The sequence below is a fragment of the Schistocerca gregaria genome, chromosome X (assembly GCF_023897955.1).
Source record: "Schistocerca gregaria isolate iqSchGreg1 chromosome X, iqSchGreg1.2, whole genome shotgun sequence".
NCBI classification, from domain to species: Eukaryota; Metazoa; Arthropoda; class Insecta; order Orthoptera; family Acrididae; genus Schistocerca; species Schistocerca gregaria.
In genome coordinates, this window is record NC_064931.1 from 753,287,508 (window position 1) to 753,305,626 (window position 18,119).

Sequence of the window (18,119 nt, forward strand, 5' to 3'; positions counted from 1 at the left end):
AGAGGAGATGCCCAAACAAATTTTGGCACTGTAAATTGTGCCCAAACTACAGGTTGAAATAGAAGTAGAAAGTTTTTGCGAAAGTAATTTACAGAATTTAGGAGAATACTAATACTGACTGCGAATATCAGCAGAGCATGATAACAGGGGATGAGCTGAAACTCCCGTGGAACTGGACAAATGAATCCATCTACACTATCTGATCAAAAGTATCTGGACACTTATTAGTAAGCATTAATATTGGGTGTTTCCACCCTTCACCTTTACAATGGCTTGAATTTTAACTCTTCATTCAATTACTTGTCTGAATATCTGTGAAGGAATGGCAGCTGATTCTTCCTTAAGAGCCAAAACCAGACAAGGTAATGATGATGGATGTTCGGGTCTGGAGCAAAGTTGACATTTTAATTCATGCCAAAGGTATTCCACTGGGTTCAGGTCAGGACTCTGGGAAGGCGAGTCCATTTCACGAATATGTTTCAGGAACTTCATGAAACTTGGCTGCTTTAGAGTAATTTATTAATTTGCTTCCTATTTCAGTCAATGACAATTATCTGGCACGAAAAATTGTCTACTGCAAATCACATCAGTCCTGTTGAACCATACAATTGCATTAACTGTCAATTTCATGAGTAATACTGCAGAAGAACAATTATTTCCACACATCAGCAACCTTCTCCACGCACATACAGCAGTAAACTCCTGATGTGTGTGCATGAGAAAGGTTACTGATGTGTGAAAATTATTATTCTTCTGTATTATTATTCACAAAACTGACAGTTAATGTCACTGTATGGTTCAAAGACACTGAGATGTGATTTGCAGTAACCAATTTTTCATGCCAGATGACTGTCATTGACCAAAACTGGTAGCAAATTGATAAATTTTTCTAATACAAGTGTCATGAAATTCCTGAAACATATAGCTGCTTGCTAACAGCTGCCTGAAGAAAACATTTCAGGAATGTTACTGCCTCAGTGATGATGCTTTATGACAGGATGCATTATCAATTTGATACAATCATCGTCTCCAAACTGTTCCTGTACTGAATGGAATATACAATAGTGTAAAATGTGTTCAGACACTTCTGCATTTAGTGTTTTCTCTCAGCACTTCATTGTTCAGACTAATATGATGGTGTGTGACATTCTCTGGGGATTCGTCAAACCCACACCCTTCCATCAGATTGCCACAGCATATAGCGTGATTCATCACTCCAAATGACTACTTTTCAGTCATCTAGTATCCAGTGGCATTACTCTTTATACTACCTCAAGCATCATTTAGCATTGACTACACAAATTTGTGGCTTGTGAGGAGATGCTTCACCATTATACTGTGTTCTTTTTAACTCACTACACAGTCATTGTGCTAGCTGGAATGCAGGTAGCACCTTGGAACTCCCGAGTGATTCCTTCTGCTGATTTCATGCAATTTACCACAATCACATTCATAATGCTTGAGGGTCCCTGTCAATCAGTACATGAGGTCTACCTGGTTTTAGTACAGTTGCTTGCACTTCACAGTCACATAACCAACAGCTGCCTTGGGTGGCTTCATAAGGACTGAAATGTCCCTGATAGCTTTGTTACTCTGGTGACATCCAATGACTAGTCCATTTTCGAGGTCACTGTGCTCTCCTGAGTGGTCAATTCTGCTGTTACTGCTTCTTTACTCACAATACTCTCCACCTCCTTTTATACCAGTAGGTCCACCTTCCAGATATCTAGTGTTTAATTACATTTTACATTCTGGGTACTTTTTATTAGATGGGGTATTATCTTCATGAAGCAATTCGTCATCAAAAATTGAATGTGTATATGCATTACACAGCTAGTAACTGCTTTCAAGACAATGGTTGTCTTCTCTGATCTATGGATATCAATTCCAGCACCAAAATCCACCTGGACTTACTCCTGAAAGTAAGTTGTTCTATTAACTGAAAGTTAGGAATTTTCTACTTCTGCATAAATTTCTATATGGTGAAATAACTGAGAATGGAGGCTATTAGTTTTGATCCTGGATGGATCAGTTTCAAAAGGTGCATCCTTAAGAACTTGAAAGGAAGTTGCATATTGACAGGTTTGTTTGGGAGTGGACAGAAATGAGTGGAAAAGGGTTTATTAGATGAGTGCTTTGAAATAATACTTATCATATGGTAATATCTACAAGTTTGATATGCCCAGAAAAAAAATTAAATATCCAAACATGGAGTGGGTTAAAAAATAAACTACATCATTAGTTTACTTAACTTCTTTTCCTACAGATGTAATAAAGAAATCTAAACTTACTGAAAATCATTCCATGTAACAACGCATTTCCCATTATGCTCACACGGATTGACAAGGCACGTGTTGTCTGAGACTGATCCTTCTAAAACTACACTTTTATTAAAACTAACAGTTCCAAGTGGACTTGGTATAACAAGATCCTCCACATCTAAAGGGAAGAACTCTACAACCATTGTGTGTGATCCATTGCTGATCTGAAGAAAAGAAAAACACAAGTTAAAAGCACGTCTTGTACAACACATCTGAACTATGATTACAATGACTTCCACTAAAACAATGTATTACTGTAAGAAGGCCATTAGCCAGTGTTTATCAGCATTGTGAATGATAATACACTAGACAACAAATTTTACTTTTTAGTTTCTACAGAGGCCAAAATAGCTGATCTACATGGATTTGAGAGATCTCAAGTTGAAAATAACAATTAAAAATCAAGATAAGCTCAAGTTTGTAAGTCACTGAAACCTTTATGTTCTTCACAAATAACAATGGGCCATAGTCTAACAAACATTGCACTTCCCAACACAAATATAATGACCAAATATTTGACAGTGGTTTTGGGGTTAATTCAATGCACTGATAACAAATATGGAGTCAGTTTTTCCAGACTGGTTCTAATTTCTCAGACACTGGGCACTGAAGTTTACATTTTTACTCAAATAATACTGATCAATACTTTTTTGATATTCTATTCAAAATTTTTAGCAATGACAAGAATATTTAAATGTATTTATACAATTTAAAGGGTGCTGATCACATCATTTTTGTCATATAGGCTCTAGGTTTTCAGATATTTGGTAGGGTATGTCACTGAAATATAGGAGCAATGCAAAATCGTGAGGTCTAACCCAGTTACAAATCATGTTGAATAATAAATCATGTTGAAAAATAAATCAAAGTGCTGTAGACTACATATAAGAAAAGCTACAGTCAATTAAGTTCAATTAAAGGTACACTATTAACAGGTACCTTCTTTACAACACATGTTTCCTCTTTGCCTGCCGCTTACAGGGAAGACACAAATTCCAGCAGAAATCTGCCAACACTGAAGCACTGAATCTTCCTTGGTATCAATGTTTCATTACAGAGTTTTGCTGGTAAAACCTCTCAACATGTGCATTACTAAATCCCAACTATCTTCAGGGAAAACGTCGATACTGGAGTCAATGAAATGCATTTTGAGCCATATCTTGCATTTCAGTTTCTCAAGTAAAATGTAATTTTCAGCCCTCCTATTGCCCAAGAACACTGATGTAACTTTCAGAAAGCACTGCTACATGTTTAGCTTATTGGGACTGAGAATATGCTCAAACTGTTGGTCTCCAAGGACCTTACATATTTGTGAACCAATGAATACCTCCTTCCTAAACTTCTCAGTACTCAGTCCAGGGAACTTTCCATGCAAGTATTCAAATCCTCATTCATTGCTCTTATTCATTGCTTTTGCAAATGACTTCATCAATTGTAGCTTCACATGTAGTAGTGCTAATAAGACTTAACCAGGATTTACAAGTGGTTCCCATGACACAGTTTTCTTGCCAGTCAATAAATCTTCTCATCATGACCAGTTCTTCTGTTTCTAAAGTAACGACTTTCCCACCCATAAATATAGCAACAGTACTTAGTGTACCCGCCTTGTATGCCCATAAGCATACCAACACCTTTTATATCATCACTTATGAGCCATTGACGCTTATCATAGTCGGTGCTGTGCAAAATACCTCTCATCATGAAGTAACTTTCCTTTGTTAGGGCTACATATGTCAGAAGGATGAAAGAAGCATGTTGCTATTATGTAATAGCAAGGCTGTCAAACTAGTGTTTGAACAATCAATGAAAAACCTCCTGTCATCCTGTTCGTGTATTATATTGAGTTCTCACTTCAAATCTTCAATATCCATAGAGTATGACATTACACTTGTTGTGCTGCAAAACCTTTAGAGTGGCTTTTGACGTTGGCAAAAAGTACATACCCGAGTTGTATCTTGTTCCACTCCATGAAATGACAAGCTAATAGTTTGGCTTTTGTTTTGAAATGCGCAAGTCTCTAAAAAGATCACCAAGTTCACTTTGCGTGATTTTGTTCATTTCACTAGAAGATGGTGGTGCAGAGGTGGCATCATTAGGTGTGAGAGGATGGAATATATCTGATAGGTCTTCATCTTCACTGTCATTCAAAAAGCTTACTGTTGTGGCTACTGGAGGATCTGGTACTGGAAGACATGCTCCATCTCATCACACTTGGTATAACAGAATGCTGTATGATGCTCTTCTTTTTATTGTCAAATACTTTATTGAGCTGAGGTGCCAAGCAGAAGTAGCAATCTGTTATGTGGTTTGTAGGTTAATGCAGAATGACTTGCACTGTAAAACACATGGAAACTTTCTTTTCCTTTCATCCACACATTTGATGAACATGTTGTCCGTCAAACAGGAGAAACCCACGCTTTTGTTGGTCCCCCTACACAGCACTCGAAACACAGGAAATAACGTTTTTTCACTGCTTGTGCCAATGTTTGTTTCCTTTGTCCAAAAATTGCATCTCCACATATGTAACAAAAATTGTTGGGGTTACTAACATATCTGCAGGGCATAACAGCAGTTTTGATTCCACCCGGTAACTCAGAAACACACAACACACAATGCAACATGAAAACAGGAGCTAAAAAACAAAACAAAAAAATGTCATTTTCATATTCAGCATAGCAAACTCTAGAGAGATTGAATTTTTTCTTTATGTAAAAATTTCATTGGTGAACAGTGTTATTCAACGCTACAACATCATGAGATAGGTGGAGTACTTCCATGCTGACATATGTATATGTGCATGTCACTTCCAGGTTTGTGAGAGAGTAACTATCAGTCGCCAAATGCACATAATGATCACTTTTTCAACAAGTACATGGAAGACAAGGCATAGTAATGGTATAAGGAGGAAGGATGGTGAAAATAAGCAGAAACACATCAGGGGGGTGATAAAGCCAATAAGGAAAGCTGTGTATAGGACAACAACAACAACAATAATAATAAATAGAATGAATAAATAAAGTAAAATTAAATAGAGAAGCCAAACCTTACGGGTAAAGAATAACATAGATAAAAAAGCAGAAGTGGATATTATAGCCTAACACTGAGTAATATTTAAGTGCATCATATTAAAATAATGATAAGTCCTGAGACTGCCACCAGTTTTTTTGAAGCATTTTAGCTGCCATGGAGAATGTCCACCACCAGCAAAAGAAAGAAACTTAAAAACACACAACAAACATTGAAGCAGGTTCCTAAATTCTACATACATGGAGAAGTAATGTTTTTTCATATAAGCTCATTACATATGTTTACCTGTCATCAGTATCAATCTTTGATAGATAAAGCAAAGATCTGATGGTATATTTTCAGATCTTCAGAAAGGTGTCAAATTTCGAAGGGGAGGGATTGAATATAAAAGTCGAATGAAAATATGATGCACTGGGAGAAAATTAGCACATTATGAACTGGAGGGAAAGTGACACATTGTGGGGGAAAGCTGATGCATTGTGCAGAAACGCTGATCCATTCATCACAGTTGGGTGGTTGGATGGGGGAGGGGGGGGGGGGGTGGGGGTGGAGGGGGTGTAAAAGGTAATGTGTCACAGGATTGAGGTAGAGGGCATGACGCCTCACAGGGTTGCGAAGGGAAGTGATGTGATGTGTCACAGGGGTGAACAGAGATGACGCATCACAGGTGCAAAGGGAGGTGATGCAACAAAGGCAAAAGCAGGAAGTTGGTAAGTCTTAGGGGATGCGGAAAAATGACACACCATGGGGCAAAACTAAAATATAGTGTCAATATAATAGAATTCCATACACAGCATTTCAGTTGCGCCAGTATTCCAAAGCAGAAGATGCTTGCCTGCATAATACACAACCATGGCTGTGACTGCCTTCTAAAGATAAGATAAAAATAAAAGTTATAAGAATTGTGAACTGATTATTACCTGTACATCCTGGATAACGCCCTTGAAGTTAACATCGCAAGAATTACTGTTGCAACCTCTGTTTGTAGTGGAGTTTGTAAGTCCTACTGTTTGACTTACTGAGGGGTAACCTCCAAGATACAGCCTCTGTACGTCTAAAAATCCAGTTGCACTGATTGTTTTACGAAAGTGTTCTGTACCATTTATCTTCACTTGTACTAATGTTACATTTCGTACCACCTGTGAACCATGTACATAAACAGTTCATGTCATACACTCAATAATCATAACTAAATACTTCTCTCCAAATAATTAAAAAATAAAGTCTAATAATGTATTAGGCAACAAATATCTCTGTTATGAAAACAGACACAGACCTGAATGAGATGGTAATTTCCATCAGCCAGTTTCAAACTATTGACATTCCATGATTCTGGGTTTGATTCTGGAGTACCATTCAACAGTATGCACACATTGAGTGCACCATCAGATAAATGTGCCGCAATAACAGTTTGATTTGGACTTCCAACTGATGTCATATAAAATATGGCCCCTTTGTCTTGCTTTGTGCGTATAAACATTGATATATCTATAATACTTCTTATAGCTCTACGTGAGGCCTCGTTTACATCAACCGTCACAAGGCTAGTTGTGATATTTTCATGACCAAATGTAGCAGCTGTCAAATCTAAAACAATAGTAAGAGAAAATTAAAGTATCCTAAAATAAAAACGCACACACAAACAAGTCAATCTACAGATCATATTTTATTAGCGATTGCTCCACATACATTCAGTCCAAGTGTACTGGAATGCAAAATATGTTATGACAGGTAATTATTTTCTATTTTTAGTTTGCACAATTATATTAAGACATAATCTACCTAAAATACACAGGTCTGTAAGATTTAAGGATGAGCCAGATACAATACGTAACCTACTCTGTGGAATGAATGAAAGTGCAGGAGTATGTTGCCAGAGACCTCCTGGTTGTGCACAGGAAGTTGGACATCACATAGCATGAGATCAGCGTGACCATAGCACCAAATGGGGTTGGCCGCACAACACAAGGCAGTTGAGGAAATGGGAGAAGACTGTGTGTCAATCAGCAAGCAGTTACAGTGCACTGTAGTGGTGGTCTTCATCACAACATGGCCTGGAGACAACATTTGGATGACTTCACATGGCAAAAAATCATTAGGGAACAGGAAGGAGAACAAAGTGTGATGAGTGATGAACAGGTTGTGGTGACCATGGCAAATTACAGCAGCAGATGACCACTACATAGTGCAACAGGCAAGAATGGACCCACATCAGGCAGTGGGTGCAATTGGAAACACATTTAACAGGACTGCAAGGCACACATACCTTACAGTCCAAAGTAGTACGGTGACTGCATGGGAGTGGTCTCTTTGTCCAACGACCAGCACACCGTGTTCTATAGACTGTAGCTGTATTGTCCAAGGCAACCAATTTACGACCGCACTGCAACTTGATGGGGTGAGAATGTTGATCAGAGCAGGCGAGGGGAAAAGCTGGTAGGGAGCAGCAAGAGAGTTGGGGAAAGATGGCTGATGGCTGGGAGGGAGAGGCAGTAGGAGCATGGGACTACGCCTGACTAACTACCTCCTTACATGTACCTGCTTTTCCTTTGAGTCAAATATATACAAACAAATTTGGATATGGACACTTGCATGGCAGCCTACTATGCCAATCCATTAATTCACCATCTAGAAGAAACCTTACCAACCAACCAACCAAAATTCCTTGTCTGGTTGAGTTTCATTGATGGTATACTCATGATCTGTATCCAGGGCCAAGACACACCATGTTCATTCCTCCGAAGGATTAACCATTTCTCTCCAATCTGCTTACCTGGTCCTCCTCAGATCAGTGTGTTATCTTCCTGGACATTGACCTCCACCTCTACAATGGCTCCACAAAAACAACTATCATACCAAGCCCACTAACCATCAACAGTACCTGCATTTTGATAGCAGCCATCTCTTACACATTAAAGAGTCTCTCCCATACAGGCTGGCCATCTGTGGATGGTGCATCTGCAGTCACAAGCAACCCCTTGCCCAGTAGCTGGAAGTCTTAGTAAGTTTTACACAGACAGGCAAGACACCCAAAAAAAGTGAGCAAACAGATTTCCCATGACATATCAATAGGTTCCCCCAATCCTCGAACCACTTCAATTAATCAGCTATGAAGGAGAAGCTGATCACCACAAATATCATTCTGGACTGGAACATGTTCAAAAATGAGGAACATTCATAAATACTCACAATACTACTGATCCCTTACAAATTGGTAATCCACTACCCACCCACCCTACACAATATTCTAGTTTACGTCACACCTACTCTCCTCAAGCCCTTGCCATATGGGGCATACCTGTGTGGAAGACCCATGTGTATAGACATGTCCAATGCACTCTCACAGCAAATCCTGCTCTCGTCCTGTCACATGCATATAGTATGCTATTAGACAACCCTATGCCAACATATTTACGGACCAATTGGAGGAGTCCTTTCCATCTAATCAACACTTAAAACCCCTTGTCTGGTTCAGATTCATTGATGACACTTTCATGATCTGGAATCATGGCAAGGACAATCCTTGAACTTTCCTCCATAATCTCAACACTTATTCCCAAATCCACTGTACCTGGTCCATCTCAACTCAACAAGAAACCTTCCTAAACATCAATCTCCACTTCCCAGATGGCTCCACAAATATGTATGTTCACACCAAGCAGACTAATCGCCAACAGTACCTCTACTTTGACAGCTGTCACTCATTCCATTTCAAAAAGTCTCTATCTTACAGCCTCACCACCCGTGGACACATCTGCAGTGGAAAGCACAAGTTGTTGCAACATGCTGATAATCTAACCAGATCTTTTATTGATGGACAATATCCTATCCAGCTCATTTATAAACCCCACCTACAGAATATCCTTCTCCATCCCTATTCCAACCCTGCTTTCAATCCTGCCCAACCCTATTCCAACCCAGCTTTCAATCCTGCCCAACCCTTGTGATCACCAAGACCTGTCTCATACACCGACTCACCATCTCCCACAGCAATCCAGTCGCAGGCATTTACTCCCTCATAGAAGGTACGGCTTCATGTCAATGCACCCATATTATATATCAGCTCTGCTGCAATTACTTACAGTTGTCCAGTAGTCTATGTGGGCATAACAAGCAACCAACTGTCTACTCACATGAATGGGCACTGTCAAACTGTGGCAAACCACAGAACTTGACCATCCAGTTGATGAATATGCTGAACACCACAACACAACACAAATGACTTCCACAGCTGCCTCACTATAGGGGTCATTTGGATACTCTCTTCCATCACAAGTTTCTCTGAACTACACAGGTGGGAATGGTCTCTCTGGCATGTTCTGTGCTCTCACAATTCCCCTGGTCTAGACCTCTACTAACTTGTTTCCCACTGCCTCACCTTACCTTTCTCCTTCTCTCTTTTGTCCATGCCACTCCTTCCCCATCATCCAGGTCATGTGCTGCGTTGTCCCGTCACTCTTCCTCCCTCCCTCCCCATGCAGACTCTCTCTCTCTCTCTCTCTCTCTCTCTCTCTCTCTCTCTCTCTCTCTCTCTCTCTCCCCCACCCCCTCAAACTATCTCCTCTTTTTCTTCACCACTCTCTTTTCCTCTCCCCCTCCCTGTCTCCCTCATCATCTCCATATTTCTCTCATTTTCCTCCCCTCCCTACCTATGTCTACATCTATTACATTCTCTACTCTCTGAACCCCTTTCGTCTTGTTGTGCAGCTGCTGAGTCACCAGTCAAAAGACCTGCCTCGCATTATCCTGCTACCTCCCCCATGTTTCATGTGTCCTTCCCTACCCCCTCCTCACCTCCTTCATCCCAGACAATTTCAATAACAGATAATCAATAACCAGTCTCGCCATGGGTTTGGATGTCTGTGTGGTTGTATTTGTGTGCTTTACCTAGAAAAAGAGCAAGAACTTGATAGCTAGTGTGAATATTGTTTTCTGTTATTTATTTCTGTGTTCCACATCTGTCCACTATAATTGAGTGGTTGCCCTCCCCTTATTTTATGTATATCCTACTATATGCCGGGAGTCATACTACATACCTGCTCTGCTGTAACTTCTGAACAGCATGTTATGTGGACATAATCACAAACCAGTTGTCCACCCGAATGAGATCATCTTCAAATTTTGGCCAGGAGCAGAGTTGACCACCTATTTGCAGAAAACGCAACTAAGTGCAAAATGCTCCACTTCAATGGCAGCTCCATGTCCAGTGCTATTCGTATTTGTTCTTCCAACATCAACTGCTCTGAATTATGTAGAGGGGAGTTGTCCTTTCACCATATCCTTTGATACTGCAAATCCCCCTCGACTCAATCTCCACTGGATCTTGCCCCACAGGCACCTTACCAGTGCCCCATGACTCTAACTTCATTCATCCTGCACTGACACACACAGTCTTGTAGTCTCCCTCTCCCTCTGCTCTACGCCCAGCTGCCAACCCACTGCTCTACATCATTGTGCACTGCACATGATTCACCCTTCCTTTGGCCAGAACAAGCTCATTGGTGCCACTTTTCTATCCCCTGTGACTGCTTCCTCACCCTCCCAGCTGTCAGCCACCTTTCCCCTAGCCTCCTTCCCACTTTCCACCTTCCTTCTCACCTCACCCACTCCACACAACAAATCCTTCACCTCATTCAAGTAGCATTGCTGGCACAATATAGTTGGCAGGGACAATATAGACTATAGACAATATAACCCAGCACTGATGTAACAGTGTCTGTAAATATTGTGGCCCCACACTAGTCTTGCACTTTGTGGTATTCTCTGAAGCCTTCAATACACACCATTGATAGCAAAGTGATTGACATTGCCTGTGCATGTTCTTTAATTCAGATCTCCCTGGACTGTTTGCATGTCATTCTCAATGGAGAGAAGTCTTCCGAAGTAAGAGTGATTTCAGGTGTGCCGCAGGGGAGTGTCGTAGGACTGTTGCCATTCGCAATATACATAAGTGACCTTGTGGATGACATCAGAAGTTCACTGAGGCTTTCTGCAGATGATGCTGTGGTATATCGAGAGGTTGTAACAATGGAAAATTGTACTGAAATGCAGGAGGATCTACAGCGAATTGACGCATGGTGCAGGGAATGGCAATTGAATCTCAATGTAGACAAGTGTAATGTGCTGTGAATACATAGAAAGAAAGATCCCATATAATTTAGCTACAATATAGGAGGTCAGCAACTGGAAACAGTTAATTCCATAAATTATCTGGGAGTACGCATTAGGAGTGATTTAAAATGGAATGATCATATAAAGTTGATCATTGGTAAAGCAGATGCCAGACTGAGATTTATTGGAAGAATCCTAAGGAAATGAAAATCTGAAAACAAAGGAAATAGGTTACAGTACGCTTCTTAGCCCATTGCTTGAATGCTGTTCAGCAGTATGAGATTCGTACCAGATAGGGTTGATGGAAGAGAGAGAGAGAAGATCCAACGGAAAGCAGCACACTTCGTTACAGGATCATTTAGTAATCACGAATGCGTTACGGAGATGACAGATAAACTCCAGTGAAAAACTCTGCAGGAGAGATGCTCAGTAGCTCGGTACGGGCTTTTGTTGAAGTTTCGAGAACATACCTTCACTGAGGAGTCAAGCAGTATATTGCTCCCTCCTATGTATATCTCGCAAAGAGACCATGAGGATAAAATCAGAGACATTAGAGCCCACACAGAGGCATACTGACAACCATTCTTTCCACGAACAATAAGAGACTGGAATAGAAGGGAGAACCGATAGAGATACTCAAGGTCCCCTCCGCCACACACCGTCAGGTGGCTTGCAGAGTATGGATGTGGATGTAGATGTCGATGTAGATGCTGACAACGTCTTCACTGTGGTCTGGACTTTGCTTCTGGCGAGCAGTTCATTTCTTGAGTTCCACTGTCATCATACTGCCAGTGTTCTACCTGTGATGAGTAGGATAGAAAACAAGGATAAATTGTGATGACTGAACACAGCTTGCAGTGATGGCTTCATAAACAGAGGTGAAGGCTACCAACAGAGTTACGCATGAGATCCATTACTGGCCACAATATGCTTGTTAACACACCCAACCACGTGAAATGACAAGCTGCACATGAGATGGAACCCAAATGTCTGTGCTGGAACTTGGGTACAGCGTCCTCACCCCTTTGACATTTACCCTGTTGCACTAGAAGGTGACAGACCACTTTCCAGCTCCACCTATACAGAGACAATACAGACTTCATACTGAAACTTATTATGTTATAACTAAGAGTGACACTTGTTGAAAAATTGCACCTTTTCAATGAGCTTACTCAGCAAAAAATTGTAAAAGTGTGTTTCACTTTAGCTTGCTGGGAAAGACAAGGAGATTGAGTTAGAGATATTCCATTATCACGTTAGGTGAATTGTTGTTTTTGAGTTTCACTGCACTTTTTTATATTTTAAGGAGCATCATATTTAGTAGCATATCATCTGTTTAACATTTAAGTGTTCGTGAGGACAACTTGAAATCGAAATTGAGGTACTGAACTTGTATATGTGGCTGCTTGTGCGCGCGCGCACACACACACACACACCACACACACACAGATATGTGCGTGCACATGCACTCTAGGCTATATTTGATATTGCATTGCATGTGTTATTCTGATGATGATGATGCACTGTGGCAACCACAGCTGTTATGAAACATATCAGATGAATTTGCAATTGCGAATAATGACTACCATCAGCTGTAGAATGGAATGAAGACAATGAAAATTTGTGCTGGACCAGGACTCGAACCCAGAATTCCCACTTATCATGAACAGTCGCCTTAACCTTTGACTATCCGTGCATGACTCACAGCCAGACACAAACTTCCATATGTCATCAACCATGCGTCTACAATCTGTACTCGCACATCCATTATGTGTATTCCCATACAGATCAGATGTTGTACTTGAAAGTCACATGCCTGGTATTGGCAGATAAATATGTGGAAAGAAGGATTGTCGGTATGCTTCAGTGTGGGCTCTCATCTCTCTCATTTTATCCTCATGGTCTCTTCGGGAGATATACGTAGGAGGGAGCAATATACTGCTTGACTCTTCGGTGAAGGTATGTTCTCGAAACTTCAACAAAAGCCCGGACCGAGCTACTGAACGTCTCTCCTGCAGAGTTTTCCACTGAAGTTTATCTATCATCTCCGTAACGCTCTCGTGATTACTACATGATCCTGTAAAGAAGCTCACAGCTCTCCGTTGGATCTTCTCCCTCTCTTCTATCAACCCTATCTGGTATGTATCCCACACTGCTGAGCAGTATTCAAGCAGTGGGCTAAGAAGTGTACTGTAACCTATTTCCTTTGTTTTCGGATTGAATTTCCTTAGGATTCTTCCAATGAATCTCAGTCTGGCATCTGCTTTACCGACGATCAACTTTATATGATCATTCCATTTTAAATCACTCCTAATGCGTACTCCCAGATAATTTATGGAATTAACTGCTTCCAGTTGCTGACCTGCTATATTGTAGCTAAATAATATAGGATCTTTCTTTCTATGTTCAAATGGTTCAAATGGCTCTGAGCACTATGGGACTCAACTGCTGTGGTCATTAGTCCCCTAGAACTTAGAACTACTTAAACGTAACTAACCTAAGGACATCACACACATCCATGCCCGAGGCAGGATTCGAACCTGCGACCGTAGCAGTCGCACGGTTCCGGACTGCGCGCCTAGAACCGCGAGACCACCGCGGCCGGCTCTTTCTATGTATTCACAGCACATTACACTTGTCTACATTGAGATTCAATTGCCATTCCCTGCACTACGCGTCAATTCGCTGCAGATCCTCCTGCATTTCAGTACAATTTTCCATTGTTACAACCTCTCGATATACCACAGCATCATCTGCAAAAAGCCTCAGTGAACTTCCGATGTCGTCCACAAAGTCATTTATGTACCTTATTTACTCGAATCTAAGCCGCACTTTTTTTCCGGTTTTTGTAATCCAAAAAACCGCCTGTGTCTTAGAATCGAGTGCAAAGTAAGCGGACGTTCTGAAAAATGTCGGTAGGTGCCGCCACAACAAACTTCTGCTGTCGAATATATGTAGCGCTATACAGGCATGCTTTGCAGGGACAAAGATAAATACTGGTGCCAAAACCTCTGCATAAGAAAAAATAATTTTTTTAAAAAAAGAAAATGTGGAAGACAAGCATTTTCTCTGCTCTGAGTTTTGACCACTGCATTTTCATACATTATCCAACGAAGTAAATACAAATTACATATTGTTCATCTTCGAATGCAGCAGCATTTCAATGTACTACGAAAGTCCGACTGAAAGACTGTTTGGGATGTTTATCAATATGGCCAACTCTAGGTTCTGAATTTTTTCCTACCTGTGAGAAGAGATCGTTGCTAATAGGAATTTTATGAATTGTGAATCACATGGAGTATTCTCTTCGCCATAAGAATAATACGAATATAAACATTTTGCCATGTATTCTTTCGTGTTTACTGCTATCTCATTAAAATCTGTCTGCCTGATAAACTACAAAACTAGAGTGAGACAACAGCATACGCGGAACAATATACATACCATGTCATGTTTATATTCGTATTACTCTTATGCCTAGTAGTGATACAGTCAGAAATGAAGCACGGCAATTGACTAGATTTTTAAATCTAAGATGACTCTAATTTCTGTGCAGAATGTAATGTACAAAAGAGGCGTCTGCAAAGATTCTCAAACGGAGAACAACTTTCGCTAAACTTTCGTTCAGAACATCTATCATACGCAGTCTATTGCTTGGTTCTTGTTGATCATTATCAAAAAGCAGCAGTGTAAGTAACAACAAATAGCAGCCTCTTGCCATTGTTTAACTAATGAGACGATTCCTCTTTTTTTTAGAAAAAAGCCACAGTGGCGCACAGAACAGCAAGCCATGCCACGAGCGGCGACAGGCCGTAAACACTCATTAACAGAATGTGACAAACAATGCATGATACAGTACAATAACACATTTTCAGCATAGAGTGACGTAAACACCTATAACATAGAGAACGGCACTAATCAGATCAAAGAAAAATAAGCAATCAATTCAAACCAGATGAAGCACGTGGAAAAGGAAGTGTACCCGTATAAATATGGACGGAGCACCTGACGCATAGCTATGGCTACCTGGTAAAGCTTAACTGCTAAGCTTACAACTTACAACTCGAACCAAACTACTGTAGCTCTATTGTGATTCATTCGTACTAAATTGTGTCTCGTATTACAATGGACCAACTTTGTTTCGAATTGAATGTACGGCCTAAAACTTTTCTCTCCCCTTGAATTTCGAGTCTCAAATTTCAGGTGCAGCTTATATTCGGGAATTTTTTTTTTCCTTCATTACAAGTCTCGTCTTTCACATGTGGCTTAGATTCGAGTAAATATGGTATATTGTGAATAGCAACGGTCCTACGACACTCCCCTGTGGCACACCTGAAATCACTCTTACTTCAGAAGACTTCTCCCCATTTAGAATGACATGCAAACAGTCCAGGGAGATCTGAATTAAAGAACACGCACAGGCAATGTCAATCACTTTGCTATCAATAGTGCATATTGAAAGCTTCAGAGAAGACCACAAAGTGCAATACTAGTGTGGGGCCACAATATTTACAGACACCGTTACATCAGTGGGCAGGCCACAATATTTACAGACACTGTTACATCAGTGGGCAGGCCCACGTGAAATGCCAGTGGCAGTGCCCTCTGCCAGAGCAAGTACGGACATTGTTTGGTGCCAAAGTGCCTCTGACCTATCCTCCATATTGATACTAATGCTGGGAATCCGAATCACTGATTGGCACTAGCCTATCTATGTGACATGAACGGACCTGGCATGCTCCAAGCACCACTACAAAAATCAGTGTTATGCCTGCCCAATATACCACAGCCTACACTCATATTTAGTTTTGTGGGTGCCAGGTACATGCAGTTCCACTGAATCCCTGACCAAGTCACCTAGATCACTGATTACCTGTGATAAAGTCTGTCACTTGCTCTCTTCTTATGTTCACATTGTCTTTTTAATTTGTATGTTAGTAAGGTTCTTACATCAAGATTCACTAACAGATCATCCTTGGCATGTCAAATGTCCTTAATTGATCACACAAAACTGCAAGAGTTCTTCGCATAATGGACACAGCATCTGACTAAAGACTTTAACAGTTTTGCCACATATTTGGGCAGTCCAGAGGTGAACAAGTTCATGTTGTTTACTTTTGGCTACTGAGATGTTTGTACTTTTGCAACACCATAAGCAAGGGTTGCTGCATGACTGGTGTTCGCAGTATTTAATGTGGGTATGGGCTACAGTGCATCATGCAGACACAATAGTGCATTCTGCAGTGCTGCTTGGAGGATGCTAGGTCCATTCACCTCGTATAAAGATAAATTTGTGATTGCAGAACAATACTTTCATGATAGCCATATGTTTAATTCTGAACTGTGTAGAGTGCTGTGCAAAGGAACCCACTGAAATTGGGTCCGGTGATGGTCTGGTAAGTCAAGAATCAAGCAAGCATGCAAATACAAACAAGATGAAAATGGTGATGTAACAAATATAATCATTCTTCCCTCAACCACATTCCCTTCAAAATCTGATATATTCACAATTCTCATTACACTTTTAAACAGCTTCTGATTTTTACAACTAGTTTGGCTGATAACACCCAGTTCTTTGTTTCAATATTCCTTTTTTAATTTGTTTGTTTGTAAGTTCTCATGTGATACTGAGTATTACAGCAAAGAATGAAAGAGTAAAGATCTCAAAGAACTGTAAAATGGGATGAATAGGAACAAGTAGCAGAAAGCAACAAAACTTCTCAAAAAGTTCTACTGTAAGGTGTTGGAAGACTAATGAGAATATCATACAAAGATTTGTTTGTCTAGTCTGGTAGTGAACCAAACTAGCAGGGAAATTACTAATTTCGAAATTCGCAAGACTGCCAGTTGATATTTTGTTCACTCTACAACAAACATTGGATGTGGTGCTGAATTTGCTTACATCAAACTTTATTTGTAAGTACCAATCTAAATTGTATTGTTTTAAGTTGAGTACATGGCCAGCAAATTGGCAACCCTGTTTCACTAAACAAAACTTCAGTTTTAAAATATACTTTAATTTGTCTTGGTTTTTGGCTAACTGAAAATGTAGAGTTCTGTTTTTGGAATTTTTTGTGTGAATAGAAACAGTAATCGTCAGTGTTTCTTTAGAAGAACACTAAGAATTAGACAGAAATAAACAACCATCTGTCACTGTTCTCAACCCAGGAAATTATGTTGTGATATGGAAAAGTATATGGAAAAAGTAAGCAGACATTTATAATGTATGCATGTAAAAACTTTTATTTAGAAGGTAAAGGTTATGTTGATTTATTTTTAACAAGGCCAATTAAACATGTTTTTTTTAACAGATGAGAAGTCATGTTTTAGTCAAGGAGATGATGTTCAAAAGCTCTTCTCTACTTCTGGGGGTACAACTTGTAGATTTAAAGACATTTTCAAATACAGTGTCAGTGACTTTTGAAATGTATTAACAAACATACCCATTTCATCAATTTACTGTTACAATAAAATAATTGTAGATATAATAATTTTTATTTGGAAAACATACTAAAAAACCACAACTCATGTAATATTTTGAGGTTTTTTTTCTTTTTTTCCTTTTTTTTTACCAGATATATGTTGTTTCTTAGTCTCCTAGATACAATCCTCCCTGCAGGGTGAATGGAATCACCACATTTATTTTTTCTGTTGTAAAAG

The 18,119-nt window shown here is 39.9% G+C and overlaps 1 protein-coding gene across 1 annotated transcript in view; it reads right to left on the reverse strand.

The window, feature by feature from the left end:
- The window catches only part of LOC126297680 (protein crumbs), a 355,128-nt gene that overhangs the window by 72,736 nt on the left and 264,273 nt on the right, over positions 1-18,119 (reverse strand). The window contains exons 21-23 of the mRNA XM_049988790.1: positions 6,625-6,935; positions 6,269-6,487; positions 2,292-2,485 (exon numbers count right to left, since the gene is read on the reverse strand). Of these exons, the coding sequence (XP_049844747.1) occupies positions 2,292-2,485; positions 6,269-6,487; positions 6,625-6,935 (724 nt within the window). The remainder of the gene's footprint in view (positions 1-2,291; positions 2,486-6,268; positions 6,488-6,624; positions 6,936-18,119) is intronic.